Below are 26,679 nucleotides of genomic sequence, written 5' to 3' on the forward strand. Positions count from 1 at the left end.
TCTGTGCTTGGATTTCTTCTTCCTGTGCCATGGCCCAAAAACATTTTCTAGACAGTAAGCTGGGGCAATCATAGGGTTCACCTTACTTGTTTTTCATTTCTTAGGGATCACTGTTTTTTATCACCTGATGTCTGGTGTCTTGAAAGCCATTGTTTAATATATTCTGTCTGGTTTTTAGATTTTTTTCAGAAGGATGAATCTTCTTGCTGTTACTTCTTCTTGACTGGAACAGAAAGTCCACAATGTTTTGTTTTTGTTTTTGTTTTGTTTTTTTACCTTGTGGCGTTCACCTACCTAACTACTACTTAGTCTTCCCAGGCTTTACTTCTTTTTGAAAGCCTTCTCTGATATTTACTTCCCAAGTTTCGACCCAGATGCTCTCCTAAATATTTGCATAATAGTCAACTCTATCATCAAATTTTCAGTCTCAGAACTTGATGCTCATTGTTCAAACTTGATACTTGCAAATATGTCCTTGATCTTATCTCCTTGCATCTTTAGCTACCATTCATTTGTCTCTCTTCCTTTTTATCTAGAAATATCAAAGGTAGTCTACACTTGCTGTCTCTTCTTTATTCACTTACCTCTAATCCTCAGCCCTGTGGAATTTGGTTTCCACTGAAGCTACTCTTGCCAGGGTCACCAGTGACTTCTCAGTTGCCGATTGCAGTGTATTCTTTTCAGTCTTTATTTGATTGGCCCTATCTGCATTATTTCATACTGGTTGCAATTGTCCCTTCTTTCTTGTGGGGACCACACATTCCTGGTCCTTTTCCTTCTTCCTGATGATTCCTTCTTAGTCAATTTTGTTGCTCATTTTATCAGCTTACAGCCTTTGTATTCCTAAATGTTCTATTTTTTAATTACTATTTCTTTTATTTACGTGTTCTTCCTGTCATAGTTCATCCACTCCCATGGCTTTAGGAGCATGATTCCAAGTCTTAGTTTCTGTTTGAATTTCCCAGAGGTATTTTAGCTTCAGTTTGTCTAAAACATAACTTTCCTGTAATTTCCTTAAAGTTGCTCTTCTGTAGTCTATTTCGTTTTTGACACTACTGTAGTCAGTCCCTCACTCAGGCTAGAAACATGGGTGTCATCTCAGACTCTTCCCCAAACCCCAGATCTATTACAGCTCCACAAATATTAGATTCTTAATATTTTAAAATCCATCCCACAGGAGGAATTTCCAGTAATGGTGGCAGAGTGAAGTAGTCTCTGAAACCTTCCCACCGACAGTATTAGAAAATCTGTAAACAAATGTATTGAAAGGAACTGGAAAGGTTCCAAAAGCAGCTAGAAGCTAGAGGAGCACTTACTTTTGAAAAATGGCAACTGAGAGTGATAAGAATTGTGAATTTGCAGCTTAAAAAAAATTTTTTTCCTGAGGGCATTCAACAACTCCCACAGCAGAGGAAAGTGGCAGTGGAAAACTCCAGCCTTACTTTCTTATGGTGGCAAAAACAGAGTTCATGATAGAAAAAACATCTGAAAATTTAGCAGGAGGGCTTGAAAGTAAGAAAACCACAGAAAAGGGGGAACCCCATAACCTGACTGTAAAGTCTGCTAAAATCCCTGGATGTACCTCTAAACTACACCTGCATGGGCAGACTCCATGAGGCCTGGTGAAAAAGCAGGCAGAGATTAGGGAGGCAGAGATTAGAGTTCTGTCTTTGAAAGACAGAATCTACACAAGGTGAACTTCGTGAGTCTGCTGCTTTTTAAAATTGAATGCATTCTCCAACCATGGGGAACCAGGTGGCAGATATATGAAGTCTTATGGATTTGAGGTATCAGTGGACATAATCTTAAGGCTGAAAAGTTAGGGAGGAATCCCCAGAAACAGAGAAAGTACAATGAGAACAGGCCCCAAATCTAAGTAAAATCTCTGGCCAAATTCTTGGTCAATTATCAGTTACACAGGCAGACCTGTAGTAGCCAGGCCGGGCGTAGTGCCTTATGCCAGCACTTTGAGAGGCCAAGGCAGGTGGATCACTTGAGGCCAGGAGTTAGAGACCAGCCTGGCCAACATGGTGAAACCCCGTCTCTACTAAAAATACAAAAATTAGCTGGGTGTGGTGGTGCATGCCTGTAATTCCAGCTGCTAGGGAGGCTGAGGCACGAGAATCACTTGAAGCCAGGAGGCAGAGGTTGCAGTGAGCTGAGAAGATCACACCATTGTACTCCAGCCTGAGCAACAGAGCAAGACTGTCTTAAAAAAAAGAAAAAAAAAAAGCTGTGAGAACTACACAGAGATATCAGTTGTTGAACACTGTAAGGAGCAAAGTCTACAGTTCAGTCCAGGGAGGTTATTTGTCTACTAGGAAAACCTCCCCCAATAATCCCAAGGAAAACACAGTAGAATCCAGAGTCACTGCATGTATCAGAATGTCCAATGTTAAACCAAAAATTACCAGACATTCACAGGAACAGGAAAGGGTGATCCATATGCAGGGAAAAAAAGGCAGTCAGTAGAAAGTGGCTCCAAGTTGACTCAGATGTTGGAGTTAGTAGTCAGACTTCAAAGTAGCTATCATATGTATGTTCAGATAATTAAAGGAAAATATTTGTTTTGTTTTTGTTTTTTTTGGGTCTCATTCTTTTGCCCAGGCTGGAGTACAGTAGTGCTATCTTGGCTTACTGCAGCCTCAAACTCGTGGGCTCAAGTGATCCTGCCAACCCAGCTTCCTATGTAGCTAGGCCTACAGGGGTGTGCCACCACTCCCAGCTAATTATAATTTTTTTTTTTTTTTTGTAGAAATGGGGTCTTGCCATGTTGTGCAGGCTGGTCTTGAACTTCTGGCCTTGAGCAATCCTCCCACCTTGGCCTCCCAGTGTGCTAGGATTACAGGTGTGAGCTACTGTATCAGGCCAGAAAATAGTTTCAATGAGTACACAGATGAGGAATTTCAAAAAAGAAATGTTAAAAATGGGAAAATAGAAACAAGAGGGCTTGCAAAATGGCAGCAAGAAGGGATCTGTAGTTTTCATGTAAAAAACAAGTATAAAACTGGGCAAAATTGTTAAAATCAAATATTTTTAACATATCTAGAAATAAAATAGAAGCAGAAACAAATTGAGAAAAATTTATTCTTTTTTTTTTTTCTTGAGACAGGGTCTTACTCTGTCATCCAGGTTGGTGTGATCATGGCTCACTGCAGCCTTGACTTCCCAGGCACGAGCCATCCTCCCACCTCAGCCTCCCAAGTAGCTGGGATTACAAGTGTGCACCACCACGCCCAGCTAACTTTTTCTATTTTTTATAGACACGGGGTCTCACTATGTTGCCTAGGTTCTTGAAAAACTCCTGGGCTCAAGCAATCCTCCTGCCTTGGCATCTCAAAGCGCTTGCTTGAACCACACATCCCAGCCTAAGAATTTATTCTTAAAAGGCTGGCAATACTTTGAGTAGGTACAGTGGAAGTCTGTGGTCTTCTTGGAGTGTTTCCCGTCTGTCCTTACCTCCGTTACTCAGCTCTGGTGACAAGAATTGTAGTTTTACCAGTGTGTGGCCGAACATGAAAACTAGCATCTTAAGGAGCCAGAGTGCAATGGCACATGCCTGTAATTTCAGCTACAGGGGAGGCTGAGGTGGGAGGACTGCTTGAGCCCAGCAGTTCCAACCAGCCTGGAACTCAACATAGTGAGACCCCATCTCAATTGAAAAGGAAAAAAAAAAAAAACACTAGCAAATTTTCTGCCGGGGTAGACTTAATGTGGGACAGGTGAAAACTCACAGCTTTGCCAACTAAAAGTGGCAAACTTGGTTGAGAATGAATGGAGAGAATCCACAGCTTTGCTAGCTGAAGGTTGCAGTGCCTGTTGGAGTAGGTGGTGAACCTGCCAGAAACTAAATGGGAAGATCTTGAAAATAAGAGAGCCATAGAAGGGCTAAGATAAGATCTCCACATATCTCTGGCTGATTGGGAAGTTACCTGCATGTGCAGGAGGGACCCAAGGGAACCCAATAAAAAGTAAAAATTAAGGGGGGACTTGAGAACTGGCTGTAACTTTGAATGCATTCCTCAGTCAATACACAGATAGACTGGCAGATGGCAAAGCTTTATGGGTTTGAGGTCTATGAGCAACCCCTGCCCGGATCATTGTCTGACTACTAAACGATGCAGGCATAGGCTGCCCTAGAAAGTCAGGCTAAAATAAAAACAAGAAAAAAAAACTGAGCAGACCATCAGTCGCAACGTAGTATGGGAGAATTAGATTCTGCAGTTTAATTATAGGCAAGTTATTAAGAACAATCAACAACCCATCAGATAAATAAAACGATTGATAGCTACTCCAGTAGATCATCTGAAGCCTCTAGTTTTCAACCAGATATTATGAGACATGCAAGGAAAAATCAGGAAGGTGCAACCCGTGCTCAGGGAAAAAAAAGTCATTAATAGAAATGATTTCTGAATAGGCCCAGCTGTTAGATTTAGCAGAGACTTCAAAGTAGCTGTTAAAAAAAAATATGATTAGGCCGGGCGCGGTGGCTCACGCCTGTAATCCCAGCACTTTGGGAGGCCGAGGCGGGCGGATCACAAGGTCAGGAGATCGAGACCATCCTGGCTAACACGGTGAAACCCCGTCTCTACTAAAAATACAAAAAAAAAATTAGCTGGGCGAGGTGGCGGGTGCCTGTCGTCCCAGCTACGCGGGAGGCTGAGGCAGGAGAATGGCGTGAACCCCGGGGGGCGGAGCCTGCAGTGAGCCGAGATCGCGCCACTGCACTCCAGCCTGGGTGAAAGAGCGAGACTCCGTCTCAAAAAAAAAAAAAAAAAAAAAAAAATATGATTAAAAACTTAAATCGTGTTCAAAGGTTTAAAGGAAAATGAGATGACAGTTACTTAACAAATAGGGAAGTGGCTCTAACCACTTTTGGTCAACGTTGTAGTAGAAGTCCTAGCCAATTATAATGCAAGAAAAAGAAAGGAAAGAAATAGAGATTGGAAATGAAGAAGCAAAACTGCCTTTATTCACAGATGATTGGATTATTTCTAGAAAATTCTAAAGAATCTGCATAAAAGCCACTGGAACTATTAAGTAAAGTTAGCAAGATTGCAGGATATAAGGTCAATATACAGAAATCACTTGTGTTTCTATATTAGCAATGAATAATTGGGAATTGAAGTTTTATTATTTATTTATTTTAGAGATGGGGGTCCCACTATGTTGCCTAGGCTGGCCTTGAACTTCTGGGTTCAAGCAATCCTCCCTCAGCCTCTCAAGTAGCTGGAACTCTAGGTGTGCACCACCATACCTAGCTTGAAGTTTTAAAAAATGTGTAATACCCAAAGCCATGAAATACTTAGGCATAAACTTAAAAAAATGTGTGCAAAAACTATATACTGAAAACTACAAAAGTCTGCTGAGAAGAATTTGAGAAATAAGTAATGATGTCCTCCCCTCCCCCTATTCATGTCCATCTGGAACCTCAGCATGTGACCTTATTTGGGAATAGGGTCTTGGCAGATGTAATTAATTGAGAATCTCCAGATGAAATCATCCTGTATTTAGGGTGGGCCCTTAGTATAATGACTGGTGTCTTTATACAAGAGAAAGGAAAGGGAGCTTTGGATCCATCTACACAGACACGGAAGAAGGCCACATGAAGAGTAATGTTGCCACAAGCCGAGGAATGCTAAGAGCCTCTGGGAGCTAGAAAAGGCAAAGAAAGATTCTCCTCTAGGGCCTTCAGAGGCAGTATGGCCCTGCCAACACCTTGATTTCAGACTTCTGGCCTCCAGAACTGTGAGAGAATGAATTTCTATTGTTTTAAGCCACAAAGTTTATAGTAATTCATTATGGCAGCTCTAGGAAACAAATATAACCATGTTATACAGATTGGGATCTAGAATGATCAAAATGATTTTGAAAAAGAACAATAAAGTTGGAGGACTTAAACTATCTAGCTAGAAGACATACTATATAGCCACAGTAATCAAGGCAGTGGTGTTGGTATAAAACTAGACTAAGTTAATGGAACATAATATAGAGTCCAGAAATAGACCCACACATATATGGTCCATTGTTGTGCCAGTGCAGTTCAGTGGGGAAGGGATAATCTTTTCAACAAATAGTGCTAGAACAATTAGATAATGATACGTAAAAACATGAACCTTGACCCTTACCTCTAGAGGAAAATCAACTCAAAATGGATCATAGATCTAAATTTAAGAGTAAAATCTATAAAACTTACGGAAGAGAACCCAAGAGAACATTTTTGTGGTCTTGCTTTGGCAAAGATTTCTTAGCCATGTCACTGAAAGCATGAACTGTAAAAGAAACAAATGATAAATTGGAGCTTATCAAAATCACGAATTTTTGTTAATGAAAAGCTAACACTAACAAAATGAAAAAGCAAGGTACAGACTGAGAAAACATTTGCAAATTATATGTCTGACAAAGGACTCATTTATAGAAATAAATGAGCTCTTATAACTTGATTAGAAAACTAGTAACCCATTTTAAAAAGCAGGCAAAAGATTTGAACAGATAGTCCACCAAAGAGGTTATACAGGTGTCCGATAAATACATAAAAAGATGTTCAACATCACTAATCACTAGGAAAATGTAAATTACAATCACAGTGATACCACTACATATCTCTAGAATGGCTAAAATTAAAAAGATTTCCACACCAAATTCTGTCAAGATTGTATGATAACTGAAATACACTGGTGGTGGTACTATATTATGTCATAACAACTTAGGAAAATGGTTTGGCAGTTTCTTGAAAAAGTTAAAGGTACATTGATCGGGGGTTCTATTTATAAGTATTTACCTAAGAGAAATAAAAGGACATGTCCATATAAAGACTTGCAGAGGCTGGGCGCGGTGGCTCACGCCTGTAATCCCAGCACTTTGGGAGGCCGAGGTGGGTAGATCACTTGAGGTCTGGAGTTTGAGACCAGCCTGACCAACATGGAGAAACCCAGTCTTTACTAAAAATATAAAACTAGCTGGGCGTGGTGGCACATGCCTGTAATCCCAGCTACTCGGGAGGCTGAGGCAGGAGAATCGCTTGAACCTGGGAGGCGGAGGTTGTGGTGAACTGAGATCATGCCACTGCACTCCAGCCTGGGCAACAAGAGCGAAACTCCATCTCAAAAAAAAAAAAAAAAAAAAAAAAGACTTGTAGATGAGTGGTTATATAGCGGCTTGATTTGTAATAGCCAAAAGCTAGAATAAACCCAAACGTTCATCTATAGGTGAATGAATAAACAAATTATAGTATATTTATAAAGCAGAAAACTACTTAGCAATGCTAAGGAATGAATTATTGATACACAAAACATTTTGTGTATATAACATTTTATGTATATTTTGTTATTCATACAAAATAATTTTTGCTGACTGAAATAAGCCAGACTGCCCCTCTCAAAAAAAAGGGTACTTACTTTGTGATTCCATTTATAGAACCTTTTAGGAAATGCAAACTGTAGAAACAGAAGGCAGACCGGGCGTGGTGGCTCACACCTGTAATCCCAGCGCTTTGGGAGGCCAGTGCGGGCGGATCATGAGGTCAGGAGATTGAGACCATCCTGGCTAACATGGCGAAACCCCATCTCTACCAAAAATACAAAAAATTAGCTGGGCATGGTGTCGGGGGCCTGTAGTCCCAGCTACTCAGGAGGCTGAGACAGGAGAATGGCATGAACCTGGGGGGCGGAGCTTGCAGTGAGCCGAGATCACGCCACTGCACTCCAGCCTGGGCGACAGAGCGAGACTCTGTCTCAAAAAAAAAAAAAAAAGAAACAGAAAGCAGAGAATGGTTGCTTAGGGTGGGGAGGAGAAGGCATTCCAAAGGAGCATGAGGAATCTTTGGAAGTGATGGATATGCATTAGCTTGATTGTACTGATGGTTTCAAATGTGTATACATACATCAGAATTTATCAAATTGTACATTTTATGTATGTTCAATTTACTGTATGTCAATTATACCTTAATAAAGCTTTAAAATTAATTATACCTTAATAAAGCTTTAAAAAGGGGGGGTAAAAATTTGGATGAACTTTACCTCTTTGCCTCTTCAAAGAAAAAATGGTCAACAAGCACATGAAAATATGCTCCATATTATTAGTCATCAGGAAAGTCATCAGTGATATATCACTTTATAACCACTAGAATGACAAAAAAAAAAAAAAAAAGACCAGGAGTACCAAGTGTTGGTGAAGGTGTAGAGCAACTGGAACTCTCGTATGTTGCTGATAGAAATATAAAATGTACAGCCACTTTGGGTAACAGTTCATAGTTTGTTACAAAGTTAAACATATACTTACGTATAACCTGCAATTCTCCTAAGTATTTACTTAAGATAAATTAAAACACATGTTTACAGAAACATGTATACTTAAACATTCATAGCAGCTTTTATAACTAAGAACAGAAAACAACTGAAAATTCCATCAGTAGATAAATGTAAAACAAATTTTTGTGTATTTCTATAATGGAAAACTCAGTAATAAAAAAGAATGTACTACTGATATGCACAATATCATGAATGAGTTTCAAAAACATGTTGAGTGAAAGCCAGAAACAAAAATAGTATGTATATGCCTCCTTTTATATGAAATACAAGAAAACCCAAACTAATCTCACTTTGACAGCAAACAAATCAGTGGTTGCCTGAGCCTAGAGATGGAGACAGGGATTTATTATAAAGGGGCGTGAATGAATTTTGGGGGCTGATAGAAATGTTCTCTCTCTTAATTGTGGTTACATGGGTATATTTATTTGTCAAAACATTGACCTTATATACTTGAAATGTGTGTAGTTTATTTTATGTGAATTATATTTCAACCAATTCGATTTTTTTTTTTTTTTGAGACAGACTTTCACTTTGTCACCCAGGCTGATGTACAGTGGCATGATATCGGCTCGCTGCAGCCTCCTCCTCCTCTTGGGTTCAAGTGATTCTCGTGCCTCAGCCTCCCAAGTAGCTGGGACTACAGGCATGTACCACCATGCCCAGCTAAATTTGTATTTTTAGTAGAGATGGGGTTTCACCATGTTGGTCAGGCTGGTCTCAAACTCCTGACCTCAAATGTTCCACCCGCCTCGGCCTCCCAAAGTGCTGGGATTACAAGTGTGAGACATCACACCCGGCCGAATTTGATTTTCAAAAAATCCATACCACCACCCTTGTTTAGCCACTCATTATTTCCCATTTGGATGAAAGCTGTACTCTTCTAAGTGATATTCCTGCTATTGCCTTACTTCTTCAAACCCATACGCTAAGAAATGACTTGGAAGACAGAAACCCAACCTTGTTACTTCCTTGCATACAACCTTTAAATTGCTTACCATTACTTAGTTTCTTAAAATATGTAATGCTTTTTTCCATCTAGTCTTTGCCTCTGTCTTTTCAGCTCATCTTCTATTACTTTTGCCTCTCACTTTGCTTATGGCTGTCAGTTCCCAATACAGACCATGTTAATTTCATTTCTTGTGCCTACACTCGTTCTCTGCCCTCTGCCTTTTGTCTAGTAAACAACTGTTTATCCTCTAAAACTCAGCTTAGGGCTCTTCTCCTTCAGGAAGCCTTTTTCTTTAATAATAATAAAAAATCATTCTTTTCCATACCCTTTCTCCCTCAAAGGGAGATGGATTAAGTAACTTTAGCTTGTGTTTTTTTTTTTTGCCTCATCATAAACATTTATTGGTATATTTACTTTTTTTTTTTCTTTTTGAGACAAGGTCTCATTCTGTCACCCAAGCTAGAGTACAGTGGCATGATCACAGTTCACTGCAGCCTTGACCTCCCAGGCTCAAGCGATTCTCCCACTTCAGCCTCCCACGTAGCTGGGATCACAGGCATGGCCACCATGCCCACCTAATTTTTTATGTTTTGTAGAGACAGGGTCTTGCCATATTGCCAAGGCTCGTCTTGAACTCCTGGATTCAAGTGGTCTCCTGTCTTGGCCTCCCAAAGTTGTTGGGAGTACAGGCGTGAGCCACCATGCTTAGCTGGTGTATTTACTATTTTGGCTTATTATGCTTTCAGTGCTCAACGATTAGTTTTATTTATATTTTGGATCCACAAGGGCTATTTCATAATAGGTGCTCAATAAGTATTTGTAGAAAGATTGAATAGAAATGTTAACAGGGTAGAAGTATACATTGTTTTGCTTTTCCAGCACACTTAGAATGCAGAAAATTACTATTTTGTTTTAAACAAAACTTTTTGGCTAGGAAAAAACTCAAGATTTATCTCAACATTTAACACCACTTTTATTTGGGTGGTGAGATTATTTTCTTTAATATTTTTGACATTTTTGCATTTTTCAAGAAAACATTTAATAGACGATTGTTTCATGAGACATAACCTGAAAAATTGTGTAACTTTTACCTACTGAAATTAGTTTTTTTATTTCTTTAGGTCCACAAGGCGATTACAATTTCCAGTCCCCTAACCACAGACCTGACTGCAGAGCTGTCTGGTGGGCCAAAGAATGTATCAATGCAACCTGAAATATCAGAGGGTCTTGCTACTACGCCCAGCACTCAACAAGTAAAAAGTTCTGAGAAAACCCAGATTGCTGTCCCCCAGCCAGTGGCTCCCTCCTTCAGTTATGCTACCCCTACCCCGCAGGCCTCTTTCCAGAGCACCTCAGCACCATACCCAGGTAAGGACCTTTGCTCTTGGAGTAGAAGGAAAAAGTAGAACATTTGATCAAAGTATTCCCTTTTAGAGGAAAGAAGGAAGGGAGGCATAACTTGAATACTGTGTGTTAGAGAAAAAATAACTCTGTCAGTGCCCCTGCAGTCATGGACTGGGGGCTCTAGAGCCTTTCCTCAGCAAGCCTCCAGCTTATGGAAGTTTACGAGGCTAATTTTCACAGATCCAGATTCCACTGTGACTTAAAGGCACGTGATTCCATTTTAAGTATAATGTTCAACTGATCAATCAGAGCCCACTGGGAAGATAAGATTTGGATCAGTGTACTTGCTTACCTTCTGAAAGTCTCGTTGTAGGTCTCTCATTTTTATAGCATCTTTACTTTTATTTTTATTTATTTTTAAAACTTTTAATTTTTGTGGATATATAGTAGTTGTATACATTTATGGCATAAATGAGATGTTTTGATGCAGACATGCAATGTGTAATAATCACATCATGTAAAATGGAGTATCCATCCCTTCAAGCCTTTATCCTTTGTGTTACAAACAATCCAGTTATATTATTTTAGTTATTTTAAAATGTACAATTAAAATATTATTGACTATAGTCAGCCTGTTGTGCTATCAAATACTAGGTCTTATTTGTTCTTTCTAGCTTTTTTTTTTTTTTGTACTCATTAACTATCCCCCTCCCTCTTACCCCCACACTACCCTTCGCAGCCTCTGGTAACCATCCATCTATCTAACCATTACTGTCTATCTCCATGAGTTCAGTTGTTTTGATTTTTAGATTCCACAAGTAAGTGAGAACAAGCAGTGTTTGTCTGTGCCTGGCTTATTCACTTAACATAATGACCTCCAGTTCCATCCCTGTTGTTGCAAATGACAAAATTTCATTCTTTTTTATGGCTGAGTAGTACTCCATTGTATATAAGCACCACATTTTCTTTTTTCATTCATCTGTTGATGGACACTTAGGTTGCTTCCAAAGTTTGGCTGTTGTGAACAGTGCTGCAAACATGGGAGTGCAGATATCTCTTCGATACACTGATTTCCTTTCTTTTGGGTATAAACCCAGCAGTGGGATTACTGAATCATATGGTAGCTCTATTTTTATTTTTTTGAGGAACCTCCAAACTGTTCTCCATAGTGGTTGAACTAATTTACATTCCCACCAGTAGTGTACGAGGGTTCCCCTTTTCTCCACATCCTCACCAGCATTTGTTATTGCTTGTCTTTTGGATAAAAGCCATTTTAACTGGGGTGAGATGATACCTCATTGTAGTTTTTATTTGCATTTCTCTGATGATCAGTGATGTCGAGAACCTTTTCATATGCCTGTTTGCCATTTGTATGTCTTCTTTTGAGAAATCTCTATTCAAATCTTTTGCCCATTTTTAAATGGGATTATTAAATTTTTTCCTGTGGAGTTGTTTGAACTCCTTATATATTCTGGTTATTAATCCCTTGTCAAATGGGGAGTTTGCAGTTACTTTCTCCTGTTCTGTGGGTTGTCTCTTCACTTTGTTGATTGTTTCCTTTGCTGTGTAGAAGCTTTTAAACTTGATGTTATCCCGTTTGTCCATTTTTGCTTTGGTTGCCTGTCCTTGTGGGGTATTACTCAAGAATTTTTTTTTTGCTCAGACCAGTGTCCTGGAGAAGCATCTTTATTTTTAAAGCCATTCATAAGAAGTAGATTTATACATAGTGTATAAATAAATCTGTGCTTCACAGTGCTGTTCTAAGGTATTGGGAAGAACTGGTTAATCAAGAAACTAAGTTGGTCTTTATCCCCTGAAGAAATCAAGAGGGTAAAAGCAAAGTCAGTGAAAATGAATTTTTGCCAATTTTTAATTTTCCAGGGTGTCCTTTGGTAGTAATATAACATGAAATTTTAGGGGTTCAATCCTGGGGCACCAAAGTAATTTTTGTATTCAGTCAAGATGCCTGTAATTTTTGGTTTAATTGTGAAGGGTTTGGGTTGAACTGTATTGAATAGCCATTTTTTGGTTCATTATACTTTCTCTGAGTATCATGTTTCTTTCTTTTCTTTTTTTGAAAGTCACTTCAGAGAGTTCTTATTCCATCTCCTGGGCCCTCCAAATGCTGAAGCTTCCATTAAGGATGGTTTCATTTCTCCCCAAGTGCAATGTTCCCATGCAGAGGCAGATAAATCTCAAGTTTCATATTTGTCTAGGAAGCCCTTCTCGCCTCTCAGGCTTGAAATATGAGTGGACTAGCCTATTGTTTGCTTTAAGCTCTCCTAGTTTCGAAGTCTCATAGCAAATGAACATTTATTGTCAGAGAAATAAGATTTATATAATCGGTGGCTTTCAATGGTCTGCAAACATTTTTAGTTGGGGGGAGAGAGTGATGCTACTGACATCTGGTGAGTATGGGTCAGTGATACTGTTAAACACCTTACAGTGCTCAGGACATTTCCCTCCATGACAAAGAATTACCTGGTCCAAAATATCAGGAGTGCTGAGCTTGAGAAACTCTGACATATGTGAAATAGCTGGTGAATAGTATAAAGACAGTATATAGCTCTTTGCTGACTTGAGTGTTCCAAAAATGCTAGCATACTTCAAGATTAGATCAATTTGAACTGAAATGGTCTGGGAAGATTTCTTGGACAGGAGACAGAGTTTAAGCTAGAAACAAAATGCTGTATTTAGAATAAAGCAAGGCAAACACCCCAATTGAAAGAAATAACTTTAGCAAAGTCCCTGAGAGTAGACCATGGCTTTGTGGAACACAAGAGGGAAAATCAATGTAACTAGAGGCAAAATTAGATAGGAAGGATAAGACAGTGAGATCAGATGATGGTTCTCTAATGGCAGGTTGGAAGTTTGTCCTTAAATATGATATGGGAGCAGGAGTCTTAAATAGAAGAGTAACATAGTGGGTGAGTATTTTGGAAAGACTAATGGTGTTGGTTGTTTTAGGAAGACAGAATAGATTGGAGTAGAGAGAGCTAGCAGAGGGAAGATAAAATAAGATTCTTGGAATAAGCAAGCTGGGCGTGGTGGTGCATGCCTGTAGTCCCAGCTACTTGGGAGGTTGAGGTGGGGAGATCACTTGAGCCCAGGCATTTGAGGCTGCAGTGAGGTATGATTACACCACTGTACTCTGTCCTGAGCAACAGAGTGAGGCCCTGACTCAAAAAGAAAAAAAAAATTCTTGGAATAATCTAGTGTGAACAATGAATCGTGTAGCAATTGGAATGGAAAGAAAGTAAGGCAGATTTGTAACCATTTGCCTTCCCTTCTAGAAACTTTATATATGTATCTTATTAGAAAGTTATTTGTTAGCATAAACGTGATACTTGAAACAGAATTTGAACTCTGCGGAATGTAGTATATAAGGAGGGCTTAGGGACACACTGTAGTAAAAATACAATGGAGGAAAAGAGAGAAAGGAGGAAAAATAGAATAATATGGTGTCATGATACCCAAGAGTTTTAAGATGGAGGCAGTTAGCAGTAGTAGAAGCCACTGAGATGTGAGATGAAGAATGAGGGTATTAGGGTACAGCTATTAGATTTACTAAGAAGTAGTTTTGAAAGATCCTTTTCAATGGAAAAGTGGGGACAGAATCAAATTTCAAGCAATTAGAGAGTAGAAAAAAGGTTAGTAATTGATGGCAGTAGATGAATATTGATCATGAAAGGAGTTTGATCACAAAAGGAGAGAAGTAAGACAGTCTGGATCTGTTTCTTATCTCTGGTATATTTACTTTGTTTCCAGTTATAAAGGAACTGGTGGTATCTGCTGGAGAGAGTGTCCAGATAACCTTGCCTAAGAATGAAGTTCAATTAAATGCATATGTTCTCCAAGAACCACCTAAAGGTAAACATCCCCTTACATTTGGATAAACGTTTTTGTTTTTGCAAGAGATGGAGTCTTGCTGTGTTGTCCAGGCTGGTCTCAAACTCCTGGGCTCAGGAGATCCTCCCACCTTAGTCTTCCTAGTAGCTGGAACTACAGGCATACACTACCACTCCTGGCCCTTATCTTTTTCCCTCTGACTTCCTGTCAGGAAAATATGTAATTTTTTAAGTTACAAATTTATATTAGCAGTCATCTTGAATAACTTCTTTCCAAGTTCTACATCTGCTATTTACTGGTTGTTTGGCCAGAATAAACAGATTAATCTGAGTCTCAGTTTCTTTCTCTTAAAATGGATATAATACAACCTAATAAATATGTTCTGTATTAATAAGCCTCAGCTATGTGCTAGGCACTAACTGGTAACTTATCTACTATCTCATTTTTCTGTTAAAGTAATCTTATGAGGTAGGAATTATTATCCCCATTTTACTGAGAAAGAAATGGAAATTAAGAGAAGTCATTTACTTAGATTCACACAGAGAATGAGTGGCTCAGCTGGGATTTGAACCCAAGCTTGACATCAAAGCCTATGATCTCAAACCCTACATTATATAGTACCTCTCATATTCCATAAATATTTGTGCATACCCAGGTTATATCCTATCCTCACAGGACCGTTGTAAGGACCATTGTTTCCCATAATGAGAACCCTGCCCCTGGGGGAAGAAAAAGATAAGCCTAATGTGATATACAAAATTCAGGTTTATAAAATATATAAAGTATGGATGATTAATTCATTATTTAAGAAAACTTTTGTAATATGAACATTACTTTCACCTTTGAAGTATATGTTAATATACCGAAGTTTGACTTATAAACACATATGGGTTCTCTTAACACTATTTATGACATGAGTGGTACATACTTTGATAGAAATTGAGTGAGTTGGGTTTATGTTATTCTCATTAAATGGTTAGTCAAGTAGAATGTCCTTCCCTATTTAGGATGGGGTCCTTCCATTTTAGGTACACACATCTCCAATACAGTATTCTTAATTTCTAGGCCTAATACCAAATAGCATATTAATGCAAAAAGTACTTTTCCAGAAGCAAAACGCCCGGTCTGTTCTATATTTCTGCTCTCGAATTGAGGTTTCCTTATCAATTCATTTCACATTCCTCTAGAGAAGTTTTTTCCTTTCTTCCTCTGGTGACAAGTTAAGGTGAATGGGGGTTTAGTGGCCTTTGAAGTTGGAGGTGAGGGACTACCTTGAGCTGTTGACTACTACCATTCTTTGTGAAAGACATGTTTAGCTCTACTGTATTTTCTTTCCTAACCCATATTTTCATGTACATTTCTGTGGGTTACTATCATCTTGTAGATCAGTGTTTCAAAACACATTAGTTTAGAAATAGATTCTTTGGCTGGGCATGGTGGCTCACACTTGTAATCCTGGCACTTTGGGAGGCTGAGGTGGGTGGATCACCTGAGGTCAGGAGTTCAAGACCAGCCTGGCCAACATGGTGAAACCCCATCTCTACCAAAAATACAAAAAAATTAGCTGGGTGTGGTGGTGGGCACCTGTAATCCCAGCTACTTGAGAGGCTGAGGCAGGAGAATTGCTTGAACCCAGGAGGCGGAGGTTGTGGTGAGCCAAGATTGTGCCATTGCACTCCAGCCTGGGTGACAGAACAAGACTCTGTCTCAAAAAAAAAGGTCTGGGCACAGTGGCTCATGCCTGTAATCCCAGCACTATGGGAGGCTGAGGCAGGCAGATCCTGACTTGAGGTCAGGAGTTTGAGACCAGCTTGGCCAACATGGTGAAACTCTGTTTATACTAAAAATACAAAAATTAGCCAGGCATGGTGGTGCATGCCTGTAATCCTAGCCACCTGGGAGGCTGAGGCAGAAGGATCACTTGAACCCGGGAGGCAGAGGTTGCAGTGAGCTGAAATTGCACCACTGCACTCCAGCCTGGGCAACAGCAAGACTTCATCTCAATCAATCAGTCAGTCAATAAAACAAACAAACGACTGTCCTCAATCACTGCAACCAGCACTCTTTCTAATAGAGTTACACTCAGTTGTTCCTACCTTTGAACATATTTCTGCCTATGAGGTATATAATTCATCCCCTGAGCTTTTCTGTCCTAGGAATATTGTCCTGTTTTGAAATTCACGTTGCTAGCCTTAGCTATTATAAAATTATCTGTTCCCAAACTGTTTTCTATGTGGAAAAGAATTTCCAGCTACAGTTGGAAGAAATGTCTCTGAGTGCAAGTCCTGCTTGTGCTGCTTCTTTCCGTCTCCTCTTGTAACCTAACTACTACATACTATATACATTTGTGAGGGCTGTTGGCGCTGACAACTGGCCAAAAAAGTTCTTGTTTTGGAGGAGGGAGGAAGGAAGGAAGGAAGATCTTGTTTCCCAGAATTATAAAATAAAATTTGTCTTCAGATGAAGGATATCTTGGAATTAGGTTCTGTGTACTGATTTTAACATTTGAACTCATGAGATAAGAAAAAGGTGACCACTTTCTGCTAAGCATTTCAGGTTTTTTTCTTTCCCCCTTTTTCTTTTTTACTTTTGGTTAATAACAAACTAAACCTTCCTACCAAAGTCCTCCCTTCCCTAACCAGAAATGCATTTTGATCCAAAAAAATTTAAGACTACTTTTTCTGGGGAGGGATGCCATTTAGATAGGATTCTACCCTTGCCCTTCCTAGTGATATAGTCTGACCTGCAAATGGAGACCATTTAATGCTTCATTTGATTTTAATTAATTTCACTGGGCCTGTTTTAAATGGGCCATCCCCTACCATCTTCTGCAGTGTGTTATTTAGCTCAGCAGGAATGAAGTAGCTCTTTTAACTCACCAGGGTGTGATGACCTCAGTGAGACGAGCATTGTTAGCACTCTGTAAAAAGCTATTTTTGAACCATGTTATTTAGAAGTCATTGCTGTTCTTTGTTGCAAAAGAAGTTTTTCAAGAAAATGGCCTTTGTTCCCAATGAGTTCATCTGTAATGGTTGGTAGGACATGTATTTTCAGTGGTATGCCACACCATGAACAACCTGGTATTTTTTAGGGAGGATTGGCCCTGAGAGGGTCGGTATAGGGCAGGAATAAGCATTGTTGGGAGAGAGTTGGAAGAAGCCCTAACTGTAGCTGAGTCAGCAGACTTTGCTCTTTCTTTCAGCAGATGGTTTGGTTTCCCTACAGGCTTTGGGGTGAAATCTTAAAAACTAAAGCCTTGTCAAGATCAGAAGAGATTTGTTATTGGCAGGCTATGTGGCTGTCCTCTTTGTGTGTAGGTGTGTGTTTTCATGATTTTTGTAACTGCCCTTCTATAGGAGAAACCTACACCTACAACTGGCAGCTGATTACTCATCCTAGAGACTACAGTGGAGAAATGGAAGGGAAACATTCCCAGATCCTCAAGCTATCGAAGGTGAATTTGCCTCCTTTCACTTGCAGGGCAAAGGTAGAGGAGTTGACTGTTTTCTAAAATGAATATCTTACAATTTTCTGTCTACACTTAAGTTGTAAGCACTCTTTTAGAAATGAGTCCTCCAAAAATCTGACTGGCTGACATCCAGTATTTGTTAGTTTATGATTCTCAAAGTTTCATTTATGGTAAGAAGACTGTACCAGCGTGGTAGTGGTGGCTGAAAATATACACTAAACAGCTTTTAAGGCTAACTTAAGGATTTTAGAATTTGGGATAAGCTAGGTTATTTGTGGCCACATGACTGCATACATTGACTCAGCCTTTGTGGGATTCAGTATAGGTTTTTTTGTTTGTTTGTTTGTTTGTTTGAGACAGGGTCTTGCTCTGTCACCCAGGCCGAAGTGCAGTGGTGTGATCACGGCTTACTGCAGTCTTGACTTCCCAGGCTCAAGCAATCCTCCCACCTCAGCCTCCTGAGTAGCTGAGACTGCAGGGTCATGCCATTATACCCGGCTAAGTTTTGTACTTTTTGTAGAGATAGAGTCTCGTCATATTGCTCAGGCTGGTCTTGAACACTTGGCCTCAAGCGGTCCTCCCATCTCAGCCTTCCAAAGTGCTGGGATTACAGGCATGAGCCACCATGCCCAGCTTAAGTACAGTTATTGACAGCTCTAAAATGTTTGTATTTAGCTGGGCGCAGTGGCTCCCACCTGTAATCCAAGCACTTTGGGAGGCTGAGGGTGGGGTGAGAGGACTGCTCAAGGCCACGAGTTTGAGACGAGACTGGGAAACATGGCGAGACCCTGTCTCTACAAAAAATAAAAAATTAGCTGGGTGTGGTGGTTCATACCTGTAGTCCCAGCTGGTCAGGAGGCGGAGGTGGGAGGATCACTTGAACCCAGGAGTTTAAGGCTGCAGTGAGCTATGATCATACCACTGCACTAAAGCCTAGGCGACAAAGTGAGATCCTTTCTCTAAGAAAAAAGTGTGTATTCTTTGGCCCAGCAGTCTCATTTAGTCATTCATTCTACATCTATTTATTGTACACTGGTTATGTGGGGGGCATTGGGGATTTACCAGTGAATTAGTCATAATTTTAATGTGCAAGAACAATAGAGTCTAGTAGGTGATACTGATAGGAAGCAGGTAATTATAACAGGTGGCACACTAGGTCAGTGCAGAGGGTCATTGAAGCCTTGGAAAGGTAGAGTGGATTTCTTAGAGTGACTGACTTACTAGGTAAAGGGTGAAGGGATAATACCTCAAGCAGAAGAAGCAACATGTCCACTGGGCCAAAAAAATGAGAGAGAAAATGTGGGGAAAGGGGAATTTATATGTGGTTCTGACTAAGTTGGAAAGATGCAGGGGCCAGATGGAGCAAAAGCCTTATATGCCGGATTAAGGACTTTGAATCTCATCCAGAAGGAATATGGAGCCCTTGAAAGGCTTTAAGCAAGAGAAACACATGTTTAGATCTTCAGATCAGAAAAATCACCTGACTACAGATTGGAGGAGATAAGACTCAAACTATAGAGGTCAGTGAGCAATCTGTTGAAAAATTTAGGTGTAAAATGATAGTAGCCTGAGTAAAAGAGCTAAATAAGTAAAATTGAAAACCACCAGCCTGGACAACATGGTGAAACTCTAACTCCACAAAAAATACAAAAATTAGTCGGGTGTGGTGGCACGTGTCTGTGGTCCCAGCTACTCAGGAGGGTGAGGTGGGAGGATTGCTTGAGCCCAGGAGGTAGAGGTTGCAGTGAGCCATGATCATGCTACTGCACTCCAGCCTGAGCAAAAAAGTGAGACTATGTCTCAAAAAATAAAAATAAAAACCACCTATTGAATGCATACCATGTGCCATACCCAGTGCTGATTATCTTATACACTTATTTCTTTTAATCTTTGTAACAATCCCAGGATGTAGGTATTACTATCTTTTTTACAAATGACAAAACTAAAAACTGGAGAAATGAGGTGATTTGGCCAAGTTTACAAAGGTATTAAATGGTAGGTCTAAACTGGAGCTTTCCATCTCTAAAGGCCATGCCTTTAATAATTGTGCTATGACAAGTGGTTAAGAACTAAGATGATGGCAGTGTGGATGGAGACATGTGAGTAGATTGGAAAAATAATATGGAGTTGGACTTGATAAAATTTGATGATTGATGAACTGGTTGGGGATGTTGGGGAAGAGAAGTCTAGGATAATTCTAGCTTTTTGGCTTAGGTACCTGGGTGGATGTTCATTGAAATGAGGAGCACAGAAGGAGAAGCAAGTTTTAAGGAGAAGTTTGCAGATGATTAATTCATTTTTGGACAGAGTGAGTTTGAGGTACCTGTGAGACATTTGAATTGAGTTGTCCAGTTAGTAGCTGGGGGAAAGGGACTGGAGGTCAAAAGACAAGTATGGGCTGGAGAGATATATTTGCACATCAACCTCAAATAGATGATTTTTGAAGCCACAGCATTACATAAAATCAACCAGGGAGAGTGTGCAGAGTGAAGAAATAAGCAGGCTGAGGTTGGAATCCTGGGAACACCCATCATTTAAGGGATGGAGGGTAGAGGAAACTAAAGGAAATGAAGTGTAAGCACAGAAGTAAAAGCCAAGAAGAGTGTTATAAAGAGGAAGTAGCCAAAGATGCTACTTGTGGCTCGATTAGTATTTACCCAAAGAAAATACTTCAAAAGAAAGAAAGAAAGAAAAAAAAAATTTGCCTGGAAGATGTTCATTACAGCATTAGTCATAATAGTAAAAATTTGGAAACAACCCAAGTATCCAACAATTTGAAATGCTTATGTGAAATTTGACACATTTATTCATCTACTGCTCCGTGATCGTTAAAATAAATATTAAAAAGATTGTGGCTGGGTGCGGTGGCTCAAGCCTGTAATCCCAGCACTTTGGGAGGCCGAGGTGGGTGAATCACCTGAGGTCAGGAGTTCAAGACCAGCCTGGCCAACATGGCAAAACCCCGTCTCTACTAAAAATAAAAAAATTAGCTGGGAATGGTAGTGCAGGCCTGTAGTCCCAGCTACTTGGGAGGCGAAGGCATGAGAATCACTTGAACCCAGGAGGCAGCAGTTGCAGTGAGTCAAGATTGCATCAATGCTCTCCATCCTGGGCAACAGGGTGAGACTCTCTCTCAAAAAAAAAAAAAAAAAAGAGTGTATTATAGTAGGGAAGATGTTCGTGCTAAATGAATGGAAGAAAGAACAATAGAAAGTTTGATACCTTGATTTTAGCTAGAACTTTGAATACCACTGAAATATGAGCTCCTTGAAGATAGAGATCTTACCTTATTCGTATCCAAACTACAAGCCTAGGGCAATGACTGGTACATGATTTGGTTTCAGTAAATGTTTGTTAAACGAATGAGCCGTACACAACTATTATTTTAATATGTGGTCAAGGATTGGAAGGAAATGGAGAAATTTGATGAGTTGATGTATTATGATAGTGATATGCTGGGTACTTTTTTGTTTTTTCTTTTATATTAAGTTTATAAATTAGTAAAAATCAGAAGGGAAAAATATTCAGATATTTGGGAACTATTTAGTATCTTTACAAAATGTTTTTCTTTGAAGTGATGATTATTTTAATTTCGTAACTCTGTGGAGTGGGATATTGGGGCCCTTAATGTTCTTCTGAAAAGAAAATGGGAGTACAGAGATATTTGAAATCCCTTCTGTTGTTCTAGAGTCAGCTAGTCATAAGATTCACATTAAAAAGGTTTTGTTTTTTTTTTCTTTTTCCAGTTCATTGTTTATCTCTTCAGCTAGTTTACTTTTCTTGCTGGAGTGCAGTGACATGATCTCGGCTCACTGAAATCTCCACTTCCCGGGCTCAAGCCATCCTTTCACCTCAGCCTACTAAGTAGCTGGGACTACAGGTGTGTGCCACCACACCTGGCTAATTTTTGTATTTTTGGTAGAGATGGGGTTTTGGCATATTGTCCAGGCTGGTCTTGAACTCGTGAACTCAAGTGATCCCACCCGCCTCCTCCCAGATTGCTAGGATTACAGGCTACTTTACCTTTTCCATTTTGGAAACAGGGGAAGGAAAGAGTGAAAAATTCAGCTTGGGAAAGTTCAGATATATCTTATTTTAAATGTAATTCCTGCTCTTTGTGATTGTCTAAGAGATCTTCTCTCACTTCTGCAGCTCACTCCAGGCCTGTATGAATTCAAAGTGATTGTAGAGGGTCAAAATGCCCATGGTGAAGGCTATGTGAACGTGACAGTCAAGCCAGGTATGTTTTCAGCCCTGGCTGTGTCTCCCTTCTTCCCTCTGCAGGACTCCTGAGGAGACAGACATTTGATTTGGGGTTTTTGATTCTCATTTTTTTTTGTAATATATTTATTCAACAATTCCTAGTTCAATGTGGTGAATAGTTATAACAGCAAAATACAGACTTTGTTCCAACAGTGCTCTAGTTGGAATGCTGAGCTGGACACATGGCCCATAGTGCAGTATGGCCTAAGCAATAAGTTATCTACTGAGAACTACTTCTTCAAGTGGGCCATGCTGAGAGGGACCATGAGTTGTAATTAACAGACACAGGGAAGCCAAGAGCCTAGGAGAAGCATGCAGAAGGAGAACCAGCCAAGTGACCAGCTCTTTCTGATCTCTTTCCAGAGATGCGGGCCTTTGTACACAGAGTTCCTCATTTAAACACTACCAGTCTCTTTCACCTTGGTAACAAAATCCTGTCATTCTTTTAAAATGAACCACTGTAGGTAGATCACAGTGGAGTAGGAAGGAATCTTATTTTGCATTTTCAGAGAAATTTAAGAGAAGATGGACAGTTGTATTAGTACATTTTCATGGTGCCAATAAAGACATACCTGAGACTGGGCAATTTACAAAAGAACGAGGTTTAATGGACTTACAGTTCCATGTGGCTGGGGAGGCCTCACAATCATGGTGGAAGGCAAGGAGGAGCAAGTCACGTCTTATGTAGATGACAGCAGGCAAAAAGAAAGTTTGTGCAAGGAAACTTCCATTTTTAAAACCATCAACTCTCATGAGACTCATTCACTATCACAAGAACAGCATAGGAAAGACCTGCCCCCATAATTCAATCACCTCCCACCAGGTTCCTCCCACTGGGTTCCTCCCACGACATGTGGGAATTGTGGGAGTTACAATTCAAGATGAGATTTGGGTGGGGACACAGCCAAACTGTATCATTCCACCCCTGTCCCCTCCCAAATCTCATGTCCTCACATTTCAAAACCAATCATGCCTTCCCAACAGTCCCCCAAAGTCTTAACTCGTTTCAGCATTAACTCAAAAGTCCACAGTCCAATGTCTCATCTGAGACAAGGCAAGTCCCTTCTGCCTGTGAGCCTGTAAAATAAAAGCAAGTTAGTTACTTCCTAGGTACAATGGGGGTACAGGCTTGGGTAAACATAGCCGTTCCAAATGGGAGAAATTGGCCAAAACAAAGGGGTTACAGGCCCCATGTAAGTGCAAAATCCAGCAGGGCAGTCAAGTCTTAAAACTCCAAAATGATCTCCTTTGACTCCATGTCTCACATCTAGGTCATGCTGATGCAAGAGGTGTGGTGCTATGGTCTTGGGCAGCTCTACTCCTGTGGCTTTGCAGGGTACAGCCTCCCTCTCAGCTGCTTTCACAGCCTGGCATTGAGTGTCTGCGGCTTTTCCAGGTGCACAGTGCAAGCTGTCAGTGGATTTACCTTTCTGGGGTCTGGAGGACAGTGGCCCTCTTCTCACAACTCCACTAGGCAGTTGCCCAGTAGGGACTGTGTGGGCCTCCAACCCCACATTTTCCTTCTGCACTGCCCTAGCAGAGGTTCTCCATGAGAGCCCCGCCCCTGCAGCAGACATCTGCCTGGACATCCAGGTGTTTCCATACATACTCTGAAATCTAGGCGGAAGTTCCCAAACCTCAATTTTTGACTTCTGTGTACTTGCAGGCTCAACACCACATGGAAACTGCCAAGACTTGAGGCTTGCACCCTCTGAAGCCACAGCCCGAGCTCTATGTTGGCCCTTTTCAGCCGTGGCTGGAGCAGCTGGGATGCAGGGCACCAAGTCCCTGGGCTGCACACAGCACTGAGAACCTGGGCCTGGCCCACGAAACCATTTTTCCCTCCTAGGCCTCCAGGCCTCCAGCCCCTGTGAGGGGCTGCTGTAAAGGCCTCTCACATGCCCTAGAGACATTTTCCCCATTTTCTTGGGGATTAACTTTCAGCTCCTCATTACTGATGCAAATTTGTGAAGCCAGCTTGAATTTCTCCTTAGAAAATGGGATTTTGTTTTCTATTGCATTGTCAGGCTGCAAATTTTCTGAACTTTTGTGCACTACTTCCCTTATAAAACTGAATACCTTTAACAGCACCCAAGTCACCTCTTGAATGCTTTGCTCTTTAGAAATTTCTTCTGCCAGATCCCTAAATCATCTCTCTCAAGTTCAAAGTTCTGCAAATCTCTAGGGCCGGGGTAAAATGCTGCCAGTCTCTTTGCGAAAACATAGCAAGAGTCACCTTTGCTCCAGTTCCCAACAATTTCCTCATTTCCATCTGAGACCACTTCAACCTGAACTTTATTGTCCATATTGCTATAGCATTTTAGGCAAAACCAGTCAACAAGTCTCTAGGAAGTTCCAAACTTTCCCACATTTTCCTGTCTTCTTCTGAGCCCTCCAAACTGCTTGAACCTCTGCCTGTTACCCAGTTGCAAAGTTGCTTCCACATTTTTGGGTATCTTTTCAGCAGCACCCCACTCTACTGGTACCAATTTACTGTATTAGTACGTTTTCACGCTGCTGATAAAGACATACCTGAGACTGGGCAATTTACAAAAGAATGAGGTTTAATGGACTTAAGAGTCCCACCTGGCTGGGGAGGCCTCACAATCATGGCGGAAGGCAAGGAGAAGCAAGTCACGTCTTACATGGATGGCAGCAGGCAAAAAGAGAGCTTGTGCAGAGTAACTCCTGTTTTTAACACCATCAGATCTCGTGAGACTGATTCACTATCATGAACACAGCGCAGGAAAGACCTGCCCCCATAATTTAATCACCTCCCACCAGGTTCCTCCCATGACGTGGGAATTGTGGGAGTTATAATTCAAGATGAGATTTGGGTGGAGACACAGCCAGACCATATCAACAGTGGTACATATACAGCATAAATTCTCAATGCTCTTTTCTGTGTTGGTAATAGATTTTCTTTTCATTCCTTTTACTTTGTAGCCAAGATAATCCTTTCACCTTCTTAAAAATGTGGTCAGCATCAAGACCAATGGTCATTTAGCAAAGAAAAGGCCATGGATTTGTAGCACACAGTCATTTGGGTGGACCAGAGTGGTTTGTGACCTTCCCATCACTTAACCCATAGTTAGTTCACGTGCAGTGAGCTCTAGGATGGTTGAGAAACCACCCATCAGCTTTTCAGCACAGTCTGTGCCAAGGGATGGTTTGATTGCCAAGGCGTTTATTGCCCACAGCTTGTTCGTTGTCTGCCTGTAGTCAGGCTTGGCTGAAAGGAGTCCACTTGCTGCTATAGTACTTTTCATCAACTAGATAGCACATGAGCATTGAAAGAATACACAGGGCATGGTCTTAGGAATGGTCAGATTTGGAAGAGGCTTTTATACTCCCAAGTGTCTTACGTTAGAATGGCAATCTGGTCTTGTAACTCTCCTGTGTTGATGCTTTAATCATTAATTATGTAATGCAGGGGTCCCCAACCCCCAAGCCATGGACCACTGTCGGTCCGTGGCCTGTTAGGAACTGGGCTGCACAGCAGGAGGTAAATGGCAGGTGAGTGAGCACTACTGCCTGAGCTCTGCCTCCTGTCAGATCAGTGATGGCATTAGATTCTCACAGGAGGATGAACCGTATTGTGAACTGCACACGCAAGGGATCTAGGTTGTACACTCCTTTTGAGGATCTAATCCCTGATGGTCTGAGGTGGAAGTTTCATCCAAAACCACGCACTGCACCCCAGCCGCCAATCCCCACCCCCTGTTCATGGAAAAATTGTCTTCCACAAAACTGGTCCCTGGTGCCAAAAAGGTTAGGGACCACTGATGTAATGGAAATTGATTTATAATCCTCTCAGATACAGCCTGCTCCTGTAATTTCTGAAGCCCCTTTCCCAATTTCTTTTGGGTCACTTTCTTGCAGAGCCCCGTAAGAATCGGCCCCCCGTTGCTATCGTGTCACCTCAGTTCCAGGAGATCTCTTTGCCAACCACTTCTACAGTCATTGATGGCAGTCGTGAGTACTTGTCTAAGTATGATGTTTTAGAAGAACATTCACCATGTACTGTGGTAGAAAACTCTAGTAGAAGATTTGGGGCCAGCTATGTCTGCATTCTGTTTAGGCCAGTCATCTTGACCATGTTAGGGGAAGGCCAACCATCTGAAGCAACTGACTGAAAAGCAACACACCAGACAGGCCTTCTTTAAAATCCCCAGGTAGCCTATTTGAAGTAATATTTCCACTTTGAGATGGTAAGAAACTGAAATTATGCATGTAATTAGCATGATTTTAGTTGAAACTCACTGGTTTTCAGATTTGCTTAGTTGGAGTTGCCTTTTTCATTCATGGAACCAGAGTTCCTTCCAAACATAGCAAGGTAAGTAACTGGAAGGCCTGACTGAGGAGCTTTTACCCAGCCATCACTTGCCTAACAAGATTCTCATCGGCCGCCTCCTGGAGACACCCACAGAATGCACTCCACACCCTGGTCTGGGCTCCTTAACATTTTACTCTTCAGAGTAGTGTCATCCAGTGAG

General features: G+C 40.7%; 1 protein-coding gene across 5 annotated transcripts in view; it reads left to right on the plus strand.

Annotated features, from left to right (window-relative positions):
- KIAA0319L (KIAA0319 like) overlaps positions 1 to 26,679 on the plus strand; it is a 124,793-nt gene that overhangs the window by 69,795 nt on the left and 28,319 nt on the right. For all 5 annotated transcript variants that reach the window (XM_055254698.2, XM_055254699.2, XM_055254697.2 and 2 more), the window contains exons 4-8: positions 10,380 to 10,626; positions 14,371 to 14,472; positions 17,808 to 17,905; positions 22,073 to 22,160; positions 26,066 to 26,158. In XM_055254698.2, coding sequence (XP_055110673.1) covers positions 10,380 to 10,626; positions 14,371 to 14,472; positions 17,808 to 17,905; positions 22,073 to 22,160; positions 26,066 to 26,158 — 628 coding nt within the window. The remainder of the gene's footprint in view (positions 1 to 10,379; positions 10,627 to 14,370; positions 14,473 to 17,807; positions 17,906 to 22,072; positions 22,161 to 26,065; positions 26,159 to 26,679) is intronic.

Source organism: Symphalangus syndactylus, chromosome 12 (assembly GCF_028878055.3).
Source record: "Symphalangus syndactylus isolate Jambi chromosome 12, NHGRI_mSymSyn1-v2.1_pri, whole genome shotgun sequence".
NCBI lineage: Eukaryota > Metazoa > Chordata > Mammalia > Primates > Hylobatidae > Symphalangus > Symphalangus syndactylus.